At 37.1% G+C, this 16398-nt stretch overlaps 1 protein-coding gene across 5 annotated transcripts in view; it reads right to left on the bottom strand.

Annotated features, from left to right (window-relative positions):
• The window catches only part of LOC107084980 (thyroid hormone receptor-associated protein 3-like), a 24895-nt gene extending 10862 nt beyond the window's left edge, over positions 1-14033 (bottom strand). Inside the window, exons 1-3 of one of the 5 annotated variants that reach the window (XM_015375076.1) lie at positions 13883-14033; positions 5771-5846; positions 3870-4032 (exon numbers count right to left, since the gene is read on the bottom strand). In XM_015375076.1, the coding sequence (XP_015230562.1) occupies positions 3870-4009 (140 nt within the window). In that variant the 5' untranslated portion in view covers positions 4010-4032; positions 5771-5846; positions 13883-14033. Of the gene's footprint in view, positions 1-2454; positions 2587-3869; positions 4037-5770; positions 5847-13882 lie in introns of those variants that run through there. The other 4 variants (XM_015375085.1, XM_015375069.1, XM_015375095.1 and 1 more) reach the window with 4 other exon arrangements.
• Positions 14034-16398: the final 2365 nt, after the last annotated feature.

Genomic DNA, 16398 nt, shown 5'->3' with positions numbered 1-16398 from the left:
AATTAAAGATCCCTCTTGCTTTGTATGGTTTAGTGTTTTCCAGTTGAGTGCATTATAGACCAGAGGAAAAACAACATAAGTTTCTGCTGATAACAGCTGGAAACAAATCATGACCAGATGGAATAATAAATGCTGAAAAATTGTGGTCGAACATTGGAGTTTATATTTAAAATTTGCATTAGTTAGTTTTCTAGTGACAGTGAATTTGAAACCACATACTGTAATACACAGGCAGGAGGTCAAAACACATATTTATATTGTGTATCATAAAACATTGCCAGGATAATACACCAGATGATAACAAATGTGTTATAAGTTTTGAAAAAAAAAATCAATGGTAATCAGATAATGTATTTAAGTGATATGCATGAGGCTGGTAAATAGTTTTGGACTTTTTAACGCTTGATTGGCCTGATTAATGTTTAGCTGTTCATGACAAGTGAATGCACCGTGCATCAGGAATACCAGGTCATAGAGTCAACAAAGCAAATAAATGTGAAGGTCTTTACAGCAGGAAGTGTAATTAAAGTTACCTATTAATTCAAACGGAAGCTGGATACACAACATTTGTACCGCGGTATGTCTGCTGTTGATTTAAGCCGCCATTAATTGTCCTTTGATGTCAGCAGGTGACGAGAGGGCTAACCTAATAAATCAATTACTTTATTCAAAGAGTCCAATTCAGATAGCAGTTCATGGACCTGCTTGATTAAATAATAAGGAAACTTTAGGCTCTACTAAATATAGAGAACTTTAAAAGTTGATATTGTTAACAGTGCTGACTTTATTAATAATAAAAAAATTAAAAACTGTTTAAAATCCTGCCCTATATACACTGATCCGTCCATTGTTTATATGCAGTTTTGGACGGATGGTCATGACATGGCTTATACTTCAGCAGTCATCAGGGAGGAAGCAGGATACACAGTTCACCAGTTTACTGGGACAACTCATATCTTTTTTTCTTCACCCATTTTAAAAATATCTTCAGTCACAGAGTTTTGTGATAGAAAAAAACCATCCAATCAATGCTGTGTGACTCCTGTTGTGGTCCAAATGTAAATAATAATGATAAGTGAGAGTCAGGCTTATTTATAGCTACAATGCAATAATAAAGGACTTAACAAACCAACACAGAACTGTAAATCAGAGGTTTTTGTTAAGAGGTTTAGTTAAATGGACTAAATTAATATAGTGCTTTTCTAGTCATACTGACCACTTTAAGTTCTTTACATAAGAATCACTATTCACCCAATTATACCTAGAAAACATGTATATTCAGTCAGATATTCATTGTTTTGTAGGTAGCTGGGTTTAGTTGGAGATAGCTGGAGTCCAACCTACAACTTTCAGACTCCCGGGTAAATTGAATACGATCCAATTCATTTCTGTTGCATAACAGACGGTTTAATTTAGGCGAGTAAAGAGGATCTGCTGTATATCTCTCATCAACTTTAAGGGTTTTACTATATTCATCGATTTAATAACTCTAACCCCTACAGCACTAAACAGAGTCAACCTTTTGGTTTTGGCTGTTTTTTGTTTTTTTTTTTTTGTTTTTTTTGGAACAGTCATCTAAATGTAAACCATTAATAATTTCTGAAAACAAGAGAAATATAATACTCAATTTATAGCTATTAGAAAAATATATACAAATATTAGCTGAATGAAGTTTTAGAATATTGGCAACTAGAAATCAGGCACTGCTGAATTATGCAATTCACTCTTATGAGGACAAATGAACTAAAATGATGAGGTAGAATGGTCATTTGAAAGACAACAGCTTTAACAGGCTAAAAATATTCATCATACAGAAGGTCCAACATATGGAAACAAAAACACAAACCTTAAACTAAATGATGTGCATAACATATGTTATGTCCAGTGACTGTATATCAACTAAAAGTGACAAAACACATGTTGATGCGACAACATCTGTGTTTCTTGTGTGTTCCAGTAAAAGGACAGCGGTAGATATTCCAGGCTGCAGTGTCAGGCATGTCCACAAGGGGGCTCTCCTGTATTTCTGAACGCAAACTTGAACATTTAACACACTGTTGGGGATATATTAGTATATGTCTAGTTATTTAACAGGACAGTAATATAATGCTCAGACATGTTTTTTTAGAAAGATTAACACTTTTCAACATTGTACCTGCAACTTTACAAATATATAGTTTTAGACTGGAAAACTCCAGGTGGTCATCAGTTTTGGCTGAGCTGTCCAAAGAATTAATCTGCAGCAGGATATTTACTTACTTATTTACTTTGCATGATGCATGGAAGCTGCAGCTCGCTGCTAAAATTGTACAATCTTATAAGAGTAATGCTCAAATAAATGCATGCACAAAACAGCAGAGCACCATGTCAAACCTGGCATGCAAAGCAGATTCTACAGAACCTGGAAAAACATTATAAACTTAGGTAGTCTGTAAAAGCATATCTGCAACTCACCCTGCATGTTTTTTCATTGGAATAGGGAGCGAAAGTGAGAAGGAGGCACGCTAAGCAGTACTGCACAGTTTAAAAGCTGCAGAGACTCTGGACCGCTGTGGTGGAGCACAGCAGAGTCACATGGACCGTACCAAGAGAGAGGGAAAAAAAAAATAAAAACGACTTGAATCCTTTGACTCTTTTTTTCCCACTCACAGACTCCTCAACTTTAAAATGATACTCAGAGAAAACGCCTTTCCCATCCAACTTTAAAATGTTAGACTGTTCACTGTAACATGATGAGCTTTGAGTTAGCAACTCTAACCTGATCACTAACTGGGGTGATGATGTGTAGTGCATCAAATTATCAAGGAAGAGTTTGATTTGCAGAGCATCGTGGCAATTTTGACAGCTTGAGAATATACTTCCATAAAACAATCTGTGCAAAATAACAACCTACCTACTCCCAGAAAAAAGAAAATAAAACTTTTTTGTTCTTGGATCTTATCAGAGTGAGTTAAACAAAGCAATGTGAAAATGCATTTTTTCCTTTTTATATAAAATGCATTTAATTTTTGGTTTACATTAGGATATAGGTAAATACTGTCTATAAATGCATCAATGCACTTTTAGTTCCTGGGTGTGTTGACAGAGCTTATTTGCACGTGTTACGGTGGTTTGAGGAGGAAGAATAAAGCCTGAGATTCCTTCCATGTCTCTTCTTCAAGCTAATTTTAATACAAGCTGCGCCACTGCCAGGAAATGAGCAACCAAGCCTTTTTATTGCGGTGCCACAGTCATTCTGCCAGAAACAGCAAATGCATCAGTCAGGGCTCACAGCTCCTTCCAAGCACACACAGATCACCCTTTCGACTGGACTTAAAAACTTTCTCTGCTCCTGCAGCACAGACAAATGCTGGCTTTTAAATGTAAAGCTTCAAAAATATTGAGATTATTAAACTAAATTAAGTAACTTCCACATTTTTTGAAACTCATGCCAGTGTAGCTGGCATGGAATAAAAGCTTCTATCAACACCTGGACTCCCTCCTAAATATAAATATCCTCTTGCTCCATTCATTCTGGAGCCATGCTCATAAAAGACTGTGAGAGAGTGGGGTCTTGCTTTAAAAAATTCACAAACCGTGCAAAAAGCTGCCTATTTACAACTTTCGGCAGCCACATAAAAGGTAAAAACATCATCAAAAAATGTAGTGCACTTGTTATTCTGCTTCCACAGAATTTGAAGAATAATTTTAAATTCAAATAATTTGTTTAAATCAATGCATTCATGTTTTAAAATGTAATTGCTGTTAAAGTTGGATTCTTCAGCATTTATTTTAAGTTGTAAGTCTTATCACAGCATTTTCAACAATCAAGAAAATAAAGCAAATGGAAAAAGGCATAAAAACATATAAAGAACAGCGAGCTGTCATACCTGTACCGATGTTTCCTGGACCGGGAACGACTCCTGGACCGTGATGAGGAACGGGACCTTGATCGTGACCTTGATCGGGACCTCGATCGGGACCTCGAACGGCTCCGAGATCTTGACATGGATCTCGTGGATCTGGACATAGCTGCGCTCAGCCTACCTCAAGCTGTCTCGAAGAAAGGATAGTAGAGGAAAAAGTCATTAGGAACCAGGGTTGTTTTTAAATAAAAAAATAAATATATTTTAAAGTTATGGTAATTATATTTTAAACAAAGCTTTCAATAGAATTATTAATCTCCAAGGATGCATGTAAAAAAGAAAGCTGAGGCCACTGTTGAGCAAAAAAAACAACAACAGCCGTGATAAAGGAGGGAGGCAGTGTACAGAGCAGGTCATCAAACAGAGGCAGTTTTATCCAGTCACTGATCATTTGCATAAAGGGCAGTCTTCTGTCAGTCATCTGACTCCTTATCTTGTCCCTCAGAAAAACTAGACATGACTTTACTGATTTTGAATGATTCACTGCACGTAAGAACAGCTGCTGGACAACTGCTCAGCAAGGCTAAAGGTTCGGCAACTTTTGTATATTTAAACATTTTAATTCAAAGAGAATGAGGAATGCAAATGCTGTGCAAATGCATGAATTCACGACAATTTCAACAAGTACTGCAAGCACAAAAAAAATACATGCAAAGGAAAAAATTCTGCAAACTGTGAGATAGGATAAGCTGCAAACTAGGAGCACATGTCGAACTGCTCCAGACCATTAGGGGGAGATAATCATCAACACATATGGGACCAGGCTGTAGACATTACACTTAAAATAACCGGATGGCGTCCAGAGGAAATTTGAAAAAAATTTCTTTAATCAACTTCTCTGAGCTTTCTATTTTTCCCTTTACTAATAATGGTCCAGGTTAATATGAGTTGTTTACCTCCCAATACTAGCAACGTTTTTCCTTAGCATTGTTTTGTTTGCAGCTTGTTTTTTTTTTACCTTGTTCTCCTTAGAATCTGTTTTGTGTGTTTGTGTTAGTCTGAGTTTTGTGAGTGCAGATCTATTTCTTTGTGTTTGCAGGACTTTTTATATTTACGTTGAATTCATTTATTTACACAGAGTTTACACCCCTCTGCCACTAAATGAATTAGATCTTGTATCTATACTCTAACATGCCCATTTCCAACTCTTCATGTGAAACAGTGAAACTTATTAGCAGTGAAATTTGAACAGGTGTACTAAACTGTTATGGACAGATGTGTGAACTAATTGTTTTAAGTAAAATAATTTATCTTGGACCAGTAAATGTCAAAGTTTCTGACTGTAGTTTCCCAGTAAAACACTAATCTGGTTTCACATGTTCTCTTTGGTTTATCAGATTAGGTTAATTTTTTTTTTGTTCCTGTTAAACTGGGACATTACAAGGCCAAAGTTTAATGTTTGACTCTCTCCTTCCAATACCAATGGGGCATCGTTTGGTCCTGCCAGCCGGGTGGTTGGATTGTGGTCAATAATCTGTTATCTATCTATCTTTCTTTTCCTAGCCTTGCAGGCACACAGGCCTGTGCAGACTAACAACTATGATGATTTTATCTAATGTCCCCAAGGACTTACTTTTGACTATAAAACGTCTTTCTATTTCTTGCCAATGTCCACAGGGCATTATATGTGAGGAATGACTACTGTAAGTGCATACCAGCCGGGGATCAAATCATTGATCTTTTCAGGGATTCAGGGATCTTGGAGGAGGATATTGCAGAATACACATAACAGGGGTTTAAAACACATCATACATATTTACAATGTGATCATACTGTGCCTTTTTACTATTTAGGTGAGAAGCTAATGTAGTCCTGTTGTCCTTGCATGCAGCTTATGCTCAGTGAACTTTCCACTCCCGTTTTACCTTTAGGACTGTTGTTTTTGGCTCTCATGGAGTCATTTCCTGCCGAAGCGCCTCAACAGACCATTGCTTTAGCCAACTGCAGAATTAGAGAGTGGCAGTCAGATGTGATCCCTTGCAGTACGAATGTCTAATTTTCTATTTTTGCATAACTTTCTGGCAATCAGGTACATTTGCAATTTATCTTGTATAAACACTTGTGCTTGCATATCTAATCTTTAGTTTGGTAATCATCATCTGTGCAGTCTTTTGAGCATTCCCAGACTGCAGTCACCCCTTATTATGATATGATTTTTGTGCCGTGCCACTGTACTGATGCATGTAGTCATAAACAATTAGAGATGGACACATGGCTGTAATCTCACTAAAGTAAAAGCACTTTACAGCATTAGGAAAACATTTTTATTCTGTTATTTTTGCATATTATATATAGAATTCTGTTAGGGGAGCCTTAATTAAGTAGATTATTTCTATTGAGGTCCTTATATGACTACTGGTACCTTAAGTTTGTACATGTAATGTTGGAATTTACTTATGCTCATATATATATATATATATATATATATATATATATATATATATATATATATATATATATATATATATAGTAAATACTAGTAAACCTTTATTTTTATTTTTAATAGTAGGCAGACAGGAGATGGGATTGGAGAGAGGAGAAAGATATGTGGCTAATGTCACCAGGTCAGGAATCTAACCTGTGACAGCCGAGGCGAGGACCACAGTTTATGTACACGGGTTGCACGGTTAACCCCTGTATCACCACCATGCCTGGGTTTATACTTGGACTTTGCCAAGCAAGGCAATTAGAGGCGAACATGCTGGTGTGTTTTGGATCGTTTTCCTCCAGCGTAATTGGATTTTGGTTTTGGTTATGGTCACAAACTGGTGGCCTGGACTCTCCTTCGGTTCTATTTGCTTCTTTTTTTTAGTAAAGCTAGGAATTCATGTTACCATCAATGAAGCCAAGTAGGTTTCTAAAGCAAAAAAGTCACCTCTGAACATTACCCTACCAATATGTCTTCCTGTTGCATTGATGTTCTTCGCACCATATTTTAAAGCAGACACAAATAAATAAATAAATAAAAATCACTCCTAAGAAAACAATAGATATTTCCCAAGGTATTTGCAGGAAAATTAAGAGGTTTAGACAAATATGAAAGCCCATTTGCCAAACCATACTGATATTAGGCTTTTTTGTTTGAAGCAATTCCAATCATGGAAGGAAGATTCTCCACAGTTCTACGTTTTCTCAATTTATAATCTAAACCAACTCTGATCTCCACATTTGCACATACAAACAATACATTTCACTTTGATTAAAATAAACACAGTTTTAGTACAAACATGCAAAATGTAAGTATACATTAATGCTTTTAAAAAGGAGGAAAATATGGCCTGATTAGTGCAAACAAGCATGGATACTCTGACCGTAAAGTGTTCATCACTGACAGCCTGAGAGGAGAAACTATCTCAGTAGGATTTTTTTTTTTTCACAAACGATGCTCTATAGCGTCAACCTGAAATTAATGATCGTAATAGTTTGCATCCAGTATGTGGTGGCAAAGCAAGGGTTTTGATTGCCCTTTCCTGACCCCTAGAACCGTACAAGTCCTGGATCAAGGGGAGGTCAGCCCTGTTGATCCTGTCTGCACACTTTATTGTCACCTCCACCTAGGAGGTTATTTTTTAGGAGAGTATGTGTTTGTCTGTCTGTTTACAAGATAAGTTGAAAAGTTATGGATGGATTGTAGTGAAAGTATTATCAGAGGTATCCCTCGTACCGAGGAACAATTCTTTAAATGTTGGTGATGACCCAGATCATGATGTGGATACAGGACCTTTTAAAAAGATTCTCTAACATCGTCAGATGGGAAAATTTGGCGGAACAAACAGTTCCCCATTAGACCACAGGGTGGCAGCAGTGACTACTGACAACCTCAGCTTCGGACTCATAAAGTCGAGGTATTTTGCTTGAGACAAAAATACAAGAAAAGGGAATGTTGTTGGTTTGTTAGCAGGTTTAATTGAAAACTTCTGAAAGGATTTTATGGACATTTTTTAGCAGAGGTTTGCCTCATGCAAAGGAACAATTCATTTAAACTTGGTAATGATCTAAATCATTTGCAAGTTTTAGCAATAGGTGTAAATCACAATTTGGGGCAAAATGTGCTGCTTGGCGGAGGTCTTCACTCCCCGGGTGCTTTTCTAGTTGGCTTTAGTTTAGACCTGCCCTGTTTATGTGCATGAACCAAACCACACGGTGATCCGAGGTAACTCTCTGTGGTTTACTGGAGAGAGAGCAACCTCCATTATTCCATTGCTTTGATCTTATAGAATAAAACTACTTGACCAAAAGGTAAAGAGAACACAGACGGGCCTGAGAAGGAATTAGCTGAGCATTTTCTGGTTGGGAGACTTGACCAAAGAGCTTCTACAGTACATTCAACCATTCACGCACACACTGATGGTGGCAAGCTTAATTGTAGCCACAGCTGCTCACTGACAGAAGCAATGTGAGTGACGTATCTTGCCCATGGACACAATACTGAAAGCTGACTTGAACTCACAACCCTTCGGTTGTTGCTGGAGAACCTCAACCCCACTGCAGCACCTTACATAAGACTGAGAACTGATCACAACACTACAGATTTTGTTACAATTTGTTGTTTTACTTTATCCTAACTCGAAAAAACTAAACATTTAGCTTAAAAAAATAAAAATAAAAAGATATTCAACCTTAAATTGCAGTAAATTTACTAGAATTATGTGTTGGCTAAGATTCAATATTTTCTTGAGGAATCTTCAGATCTAATCTGAGCTATTAAGTCTGGGTCCCAGTCAATGGGTTGACCAGAGTCCTTATATAAAACAAAATCAACACCCAATTTAACAGTTAAAAAAAAATTAATAAATAAATCAAGGACTTTTTAAAGTTCAGATCCTAAACTGCACAACACTTCATTTTCAATAAAGCTTACAATAGAAGCAATTCTAGTGGCTGCTGTAGCTATTTGTCTGAATGAGTCCATTGACCTGGTATACTTTGCATGCTAACAACTGTCAGTGTAGAAAAGAGTTGTGCAGAGCACACCTAAAACATTTGCCATTGCATTTTAATACATTCAAACCAAAGTGTAAAACTTAATAGGCAGGTAAAAAAAATAATAATAAATTGTAATAATTTTATTTTTTTGAAGGGTTTTGTGGCATTAGTGGCTGAACAGAAAAAAAGGGGGACAGAAGAAGACATGCAGCAAATGGTCCAGGTGCCAGGACTGGACAACTGCAGCAAGAGCTGTGGCCTCTGCTTATGGGGGGGCCGGCTCCCTGCGGTGGACCTTTCACTTTATGCTTTGTCCACATACAATTAACTACAACTTATCTTAAAATACATTAGGATTTAAATGATTAAATCAAACAGAAAGTAGACGTGCTAATATTAGCCTCAAGATTCAGCAAACTGCTCTTTTTGCAGTATGTAATAGATCAAAAAATTAACAAAGTCATTTTCTAAGCCAATGTTTTCTATGCTGAACAAGCGTTTTATGGCTAATCTGCAGATCTAAGTGCCTATTATTAACAAGTATTAGTGCTGGAAACAAAAAGTAGTCTTCATATACACATTTGTGCTTTTGCTATGTGACACAACTGAAAATTGTATTTTTAAAACTTATGAACTAGTGTAGCATACAAATCCAGAATAAAGGTAGTCACTCATATGACTTCTTTCCTATCTCTATGGGAGCTTTGACAATAGTTCAAAACCTGCTGCTAATGTTTCAGCCCAACTGCACAACTGATAACTTCCTGCAGCCGCCTTGGTGCCCCTTACTGTGTGGTCTGCAGTCTGATCACTAAGATTTCAGGCTATGGAGAGTCTTTAATTACTCACTACTTCATTTCCACAAACCAATAAGAACCCTGATATAATTTCACTCAAGTTCAAAAGGCTTTCTTACTATACTTCTGAGGATCCTTTAGTGACACATTTTCATTGTAACGACTACATTTTTCCCATATCCAAAAGCAGCTTAGTCTTTGCGTAAAATATGGAAAATAATTTTCAAAACCTGGAAGAAAGATGCATACTACATAAACATATACACTTAAATAAAACGGTCTTTTGTACTGTTTAACTACACCAAATTAAATGCAGAAATAAATTATTAACAGTAGGAATGTGTGAAACTAGAAAAGCAGGTGTAAAAGTTGAAGTGCCTGGAAAAGAAACCTGGGATGTTCTCTACCTAAAACAGTCAAACTGGGAGCTTATTTTTCCCAGCATACACGCTCCACACACTCCATTAGGACTTCCCTCAGAGTAGACAAGGACAGCTGTGTAATCCCTATCAGCTGTTTATCTCTTGTAAGAGCAAAAACGGCTCGGATCAACAATGACCCTGCAACTTGATACGCTTCTCAAAGCGTTTGAGGAGAAACGCTCCCCCCAATCAGCCAGCCTATCATTAAGAGTAGGATGCCTCAGTGGCAGCTGGAATCACATTTGCTATCTATATGCGCCCCTGAGACACCCTGCTGGCTATTTCAGAAAAGCCACAGCAACTGTCACCAGCACAACATTTAGTTGTTGAAATGTTGCAGACTCTCTTTGTATTCCCTAAAGACACTTCAGTACATGCTGAAGCTGTTAAACACTAAAGCCACTGGGCAGCATTGTGAAATGGAAATGCTCTTCCTTTAGTTGGAAATGAGAGCAGCTGTCATTTGCTTTGGTTCAGGAAGTTACAGTAGCTTCAAAATAGACCTTTAGAACATCAACAGAAGCACTCGTCAACTTTAGACATTAGATAATGTTAATAAACTCAGCAAAATGCTGACAACAGGGATCCAACGGGTGGCTCTTTTACTATCTATTTTCACTTTTATGACAATAATCAGGAGTTAACTACCGCTGCATAGTTTTGGTAAAGCCCTTGCGAGCATAACAGAGGCATCCTTACAACGACATACTCCTCTGCCGTCTGTCAGCACCACATTTGCGGACTTCTGTGCACAAGGTGGAGCTCATCAGCTGAAGGTCCTGTCTATTTTGGTCTGCAGCAAACAGTCTGTCACATTTATGGCTTATATACATTTGCAAAGCACCCTCAGTTGTTGTGTTCTTCAATGTGGTATGGCATCTTTGTATAAAGCCAGATACTCACCATATTAACTCCTTTTCAAATAGGGGGTAATAGTTATTATACCTATTCAAATTCTTTCACCACAGAGGAACTAGCTTGTTCTGTCAGGAAAGGACTGTGGCTTCAAATACCTAGAAAAATGGGATGTCAATATTTCCTCAAAAATACTTATGCATCAATAATCATATCCTGGATGAGATTATCTAGAGGTTCTCTTTGGGGTTTGACCAACCCATACGGATTTGAACCAGTTTCATTTTTAATTGAAATGTAATGCATTCAAGAGGGGGAAATAGATGCAAAGACATAGACATTTTCTCCAAAATGGCAATAGATGCATTGATTAGACTTTTTTTTTTTTTTTTATGGACCCATTTTGCCTTTTTAAAGGACTAATGTGCAGCTTTGGATTTGACAATTTTTTTAATGACTTAGAATTATAAGAGTATAAAAGAGTAACAAAAAGTGTATCTCTATAAACAACCAAGGGATTTCCCTCACTAATACCATTTTCTTTTCTTTGAGGTACTGAGTTGTGTCAATCTAATTTTTCCAAGGATTGCAATATAACATTAAAATGTATTCTATTATATATAATATTGAGGGAATAAGTAGACACAGTTTCTCCAGTTTTTGAACCATAGGACTTTATCGTTTATCTCCAAAAGAAATAGTGCAAGAGTGAAGAAGACTGCTATAGGAACAATACTCTGACTAATTTCTCTTTCCAGCTGCATATCTCCATCACTGCTTCTGGTGTACTGAAGGGAAAAAACAAAGAAACTAAAATAAACTTAAAGGACTTGTGGTTCCACTTCAGTATGAGGCAGGCACACCCTTGGTAGTGTTCTATGTGTAACTTTTGTGCAGATGATGTTTGCCAAGGGCCAACCTCAAGGACATATCCTGCTGCTCAAGGATGCATGCAAATTTCAAATAGTTTCCTTTAGAAGCAGATTCAGCCTGTATGTGGGTGTTAGAACAAAACCTGTGACCCATCATATATTGGGACTCAAGCAGAAACCTAATGTCCCAAAATTGATACCTAAAGTCAGAAGACTAATACCTAAACCTGATGGCAGTTCTAGACCAAATTAACCAGGTGGAACCAGGTACGACAACCTAATTTTTAAATAACTTTTCAAGTGAATTATCAGTTGTTTCTATTCTAGTGTATATCATAATTTATTACTAATGAATTTATTCTATATTATGTCTTTGGTACAGGGGCCCATAAAGGGCAGATCATACTTCTGCAACCGCACACATTAAATGTCGCTTGGGTCTGGTCGCGAACCAGCTTTGCTGGTATGCTTCTGCATTGCTATCTGCAATTTCTAGGGATGCACAGCAGTTTCCCGCCAAAGCGCAAGGGGGAGCCTATTCGAGAACTTCGACGGATTGTACTTCTGAACCTCCTCGATTAACCTTTCATGGTAGTTGTCCATTGTAGTTGTTCCTCGGTTTTTAAAAATGGCGTGCCCCGGCACCCAATTGAGAAGGACGACCACACAGACAGCCGGAAAGGCATACCAAGGACCAATCCCAGCTGCTTTTTGTCTGTGCACTTCCATTTGAGGTCTGCGCAGGTTTGCAACCGTCCGATGCGCAGTCAGGATTTTTTTGAGGCACACAGAGACAGATTTGACAGATGCAGAGGCTATGCGTCAGAAGCATAAATTGTCCTTAACCCTTTATAGGGCAAAATACCGTTTTGGATCACTCGCATACCCCTTAAAAATGGAGTCACCCTCATCCCTCAGTGAAGTCTGTTAGCACAAGATCTATATCCAGTCATTCAGCAAAGATACTGCTACATGGCTTCTTATTTCGGCATTTGACCAATTAAATGAGCCCTTGAATGATATATCACCTACTGTAAATTAAGTTGAAAGAAGAAAGTTAACAAGTCAAGAAAAAAAGCTAATTGAAAAGTTAAAAAGTTAATAAGCCTAGGTAACAATTATATTTAAATTTATAAACTAAAAAATGTAAGTGCCAGTATCAGTATTAATGACTCTAAGGTTATGTTGTACTAAAAAAAATTGTTTCTTTTTCATTAATTTCTTATAGGAGCACTTCTGTTTTTTTTTCCTAATATATATATATTCAGACAAGTTGGTGTTCCTTGTTATTACATTGGCAAACATTAATTTTTGCCATCAAAATATCCATAGTTTTTGAATGTTACAAAGGTAATAAGATCTTGTCCCGGATTCCAATAACACTATTTGCTTGAAATTGTGATGTTCAAAGTATTTCACTGAGTACCCTGTAAAGGGTTAACAGTACAGAGGTCCAGTTCTACTGGGGCCCTGGCCCCTGCTGGCCCCCATCTAGACCCACCCATGCCTAAAGCTAAAGAAGTCTGGAGAAAAACATGCAGCACCTCATTTAGGTCACAGAATATGGTACAAACAGAAGCAGCTGAGCAACTTCTCACTGTTCGCTGTAGGTGGAGGAAAAACTTAGCCTGTAATTCCAACATTCCTCAACTGGGCCAACCACCAAGAAGCGCAGCCATACTGTATAAGCAGTTAAAATAAACAGATAACTTTCCTATAAGCTCCTCACTGCATCCTGTAGTTATTATGATGTTTACTGGTGAATGAAACGCCCTGAGGATTATTGCAAAAAGCATGCCCCGTCCTACTAAAACATAAAATCCTCACTCATCAATCCTGTGAAAGAGTCCATGGATGTAATTAGTAAGAAGACAGACTTTCACGTTTAATTTAGCTGCTTCCTCATGTTATGATACGGTTATTGTTATATAGTCCAAAAATTGTAACTTCCTTAAAGAGAAACAAAAACGTTTTTTGTTATAAAGTGACTGCCGTTCATGAATGGAGAACCAGCGCGACTCCTATTGTAAAAGTGAAATATAATAATGAATGGTACATATACTTTTTCACTTTCCTTAAAAAAGTAGAAATAAAAAGCCACCTACCGCAAGGCTGGTTGTCGCTCAGCAGCTCCTCATCACATTCAGACCTTCTGAAGTAAAATGCTGTTAGAGCGGCTGTCTGTCTACCTACGTGTCTGTGCGGCTGACCCCGACTTCTGAGCGCGACTCTGACTCAGATGAAGCTTTCGCTTCTCCGCTCTCAGTAAAAAAGGGGGTGTGACCATGACAATGACAGCTCCTTGTTGCTTGGAGGTCCGCGTTCCGCCTTTCCCTGAGCGCGGAACGCGGGCACGCGCACGGATCACGCGCCGCGAAACAGATCAGTCGGTGTAAATTGGACCACAGGTGCATCTCAGTAAATTAGGATATGACTGTATAGTTAATACAGTATAAAAAGAGAAAGTCTTTAAAAAGATTCATCAGACACTTGATGCATCTCAAGTTTTTTTTTAATGTTTTTTTTCTATGATACTGGTGATGGAGAACCCCAAAAATAGGTTATCTGAACAGAGTTGGATATAGAGAAGATAACTAAATCACACATAGGCTTTTACAGAAAAAGCTGTACAATGTGTTGTATCCTCAAACAAAGAAAGGAAAATTGAATGGAAGAAAAACCTGCACCGCTAGAGTCAGTGTTTCAATAAAACCATAAAAAACCTAACAGTTCTTTAGGTTTTGGATTTTTTTTTTCACTAGGAATAGAATTGCATGATTTTCATTTTTATCTTAAGGATAAAGGTGGGGAAGGAGGAAAGGCTAAGTATGGTGCTTTGAGTTTCAGTGTGAAGTTTTTACAGCCTTCTGGGCAGCCATTATCAATTTCAAAGTAGGTCAACCAGGAAATCTAGGAGCACTTCATTTTTTATGTGAATGTTGATTACAGTTCCTAGCAGGATATGTGCCTTTCTACATTGCCAAAAGTACCAACACCTGATTCGCGATCAGTGTCACTCTGCTTGATTGGCCTGTAGACTCCTTTGGAACAGAGTCTGTGGAGAGTTTTTATTAAACGTTAGAATATTGACAGCAGATATTCTGATGACTGTTATTAGCAATATGGAGTTTCTTAACATTTACCATTTGAACTATTTCACTGCGGGTAAAAGTCAGGCAAAATTAGCCCCAGCCAGGAAATCGTTATTTTATAAGAAATGGACAAACTTTTTAGCTGGGGCAAAACATTTCAGGAGGCAAAAGCTCCCAATAGATGTTTGATATTCTATATAACAATATAACATAAATTAACTTCTGAAGTTTATTTTGACTGCAAGGCACCTAAAACAACTGGACCAACTGATTAAAATCACTAATTACCAACATGGCAAGAAAATTACAACAAACTTTTTCACTCAAAGCAGGATTCAAATTACACATATTCCAAGAAATCATAAAAACATATACTTTACTTTTAATGAGAGAAGCAGACTGATTATGTTAAATCTATTCTACTGTCAAAATTATTTGACACAAGCTTTGATGCAGGCTTTTTTTTTTTTTGCTTTTTTTTTGTGAAAAAAAAACAAACAAAAAAAACATATTTTTTCCCTCAGCTCAAATGTTGTGGCCTAGTTTTGGTCATTTTTGCATTTTCTCCTTTTTTATAATAAATAGCTGAAAACCAGAGCTGGACTGCCCTGAATAATCATTAATAATCTGCTATCATTAACTTTCTACTGAACACTGGGTGAAAATAACAGAGAGCAATAAGGTCAGGTTTGAGTCTGGTCAAAGATGTTGCAGTGAGAAAACCCAGTTGAAGCTAAACCACAGCGCTGGCAAAATGTGGTTGTTGTTCTTTGCTCTAATAAAGCTGAATGTAAAAGCTTCCAGAGGTAGAGGCACAAAACAACAGATTTTCCTAGAATTTGCAGAATTTTCAACTTACATTTCTGAAATATTTACAAAGAGAGATTATCTTTGAAAAGGTCTATACATTGTATTGTTTGTGATTGCATCCTTATCGAAATGGGCCACAATGACTCAAGCCCACTGTGATTGAAATGATGGATTAAAAGTCTAAATAAACTACCTGAGCTTCAAAATACAGAGATTCTGGCAGCGTTCAGATAGATATAGTTTAATGGTACTGTTACTAGTCAGAGCACAGGTATGCAATAGACTTGTTCCTCCAAACAAATCATTAATTAGAATGTCCTCCTTTATTTAAGTTATTCATCCATATTTTTTCAAGTTTTCCTTTTTCGATTTAATCAGCCCATGCTTTACTCATCTGGCACTAAACTGATATCAACGCCAATTAGTTTACCCCCACCAAGATTTTAGCCCTAACAAGTCAAATCAAACTTAAAATATGCATGTGGTAGATTTAGAGATTTAGAGAAAATAAATAGTATAATCTAAATTAACTGATTTATGCATGTCTGAAAATTAACTGTAGAAAGAACAAGAGAGAACTTTCCTGATAAAATCTATGCTCTGCAATGGCCATCGATGCCTCAGGAATCTGGCTGTTAATTTCAATTGAATTCATGCATACGTTTGCATTGTAGCAAAAGTATTCATTTACTCCCATTTATTCCCTGTTTTAGAATTAA

The sequence above is a fragment of the Cyprinodon variegatus genome, unplaced genomic scaffold, assembly GCF_000732505.1.
Source record: "Cyprinodon variegatus isolate N-32 unplaced genomic scaffold, C_variegatus-1.0 Scaffold6, whole genome shotgun sequence".
Taxonomy (NCBI): domain Eukaryota; kingdom Metazoa; phylum Chordata; class Actinopteri; order Cyprinodontiformes; family Cyprinodontidae; genus Cyprinodon; species Cyprinodon variegatus.
This window is presented reverse-complemented; position numbering and strand designations above follow the sequence as displayed.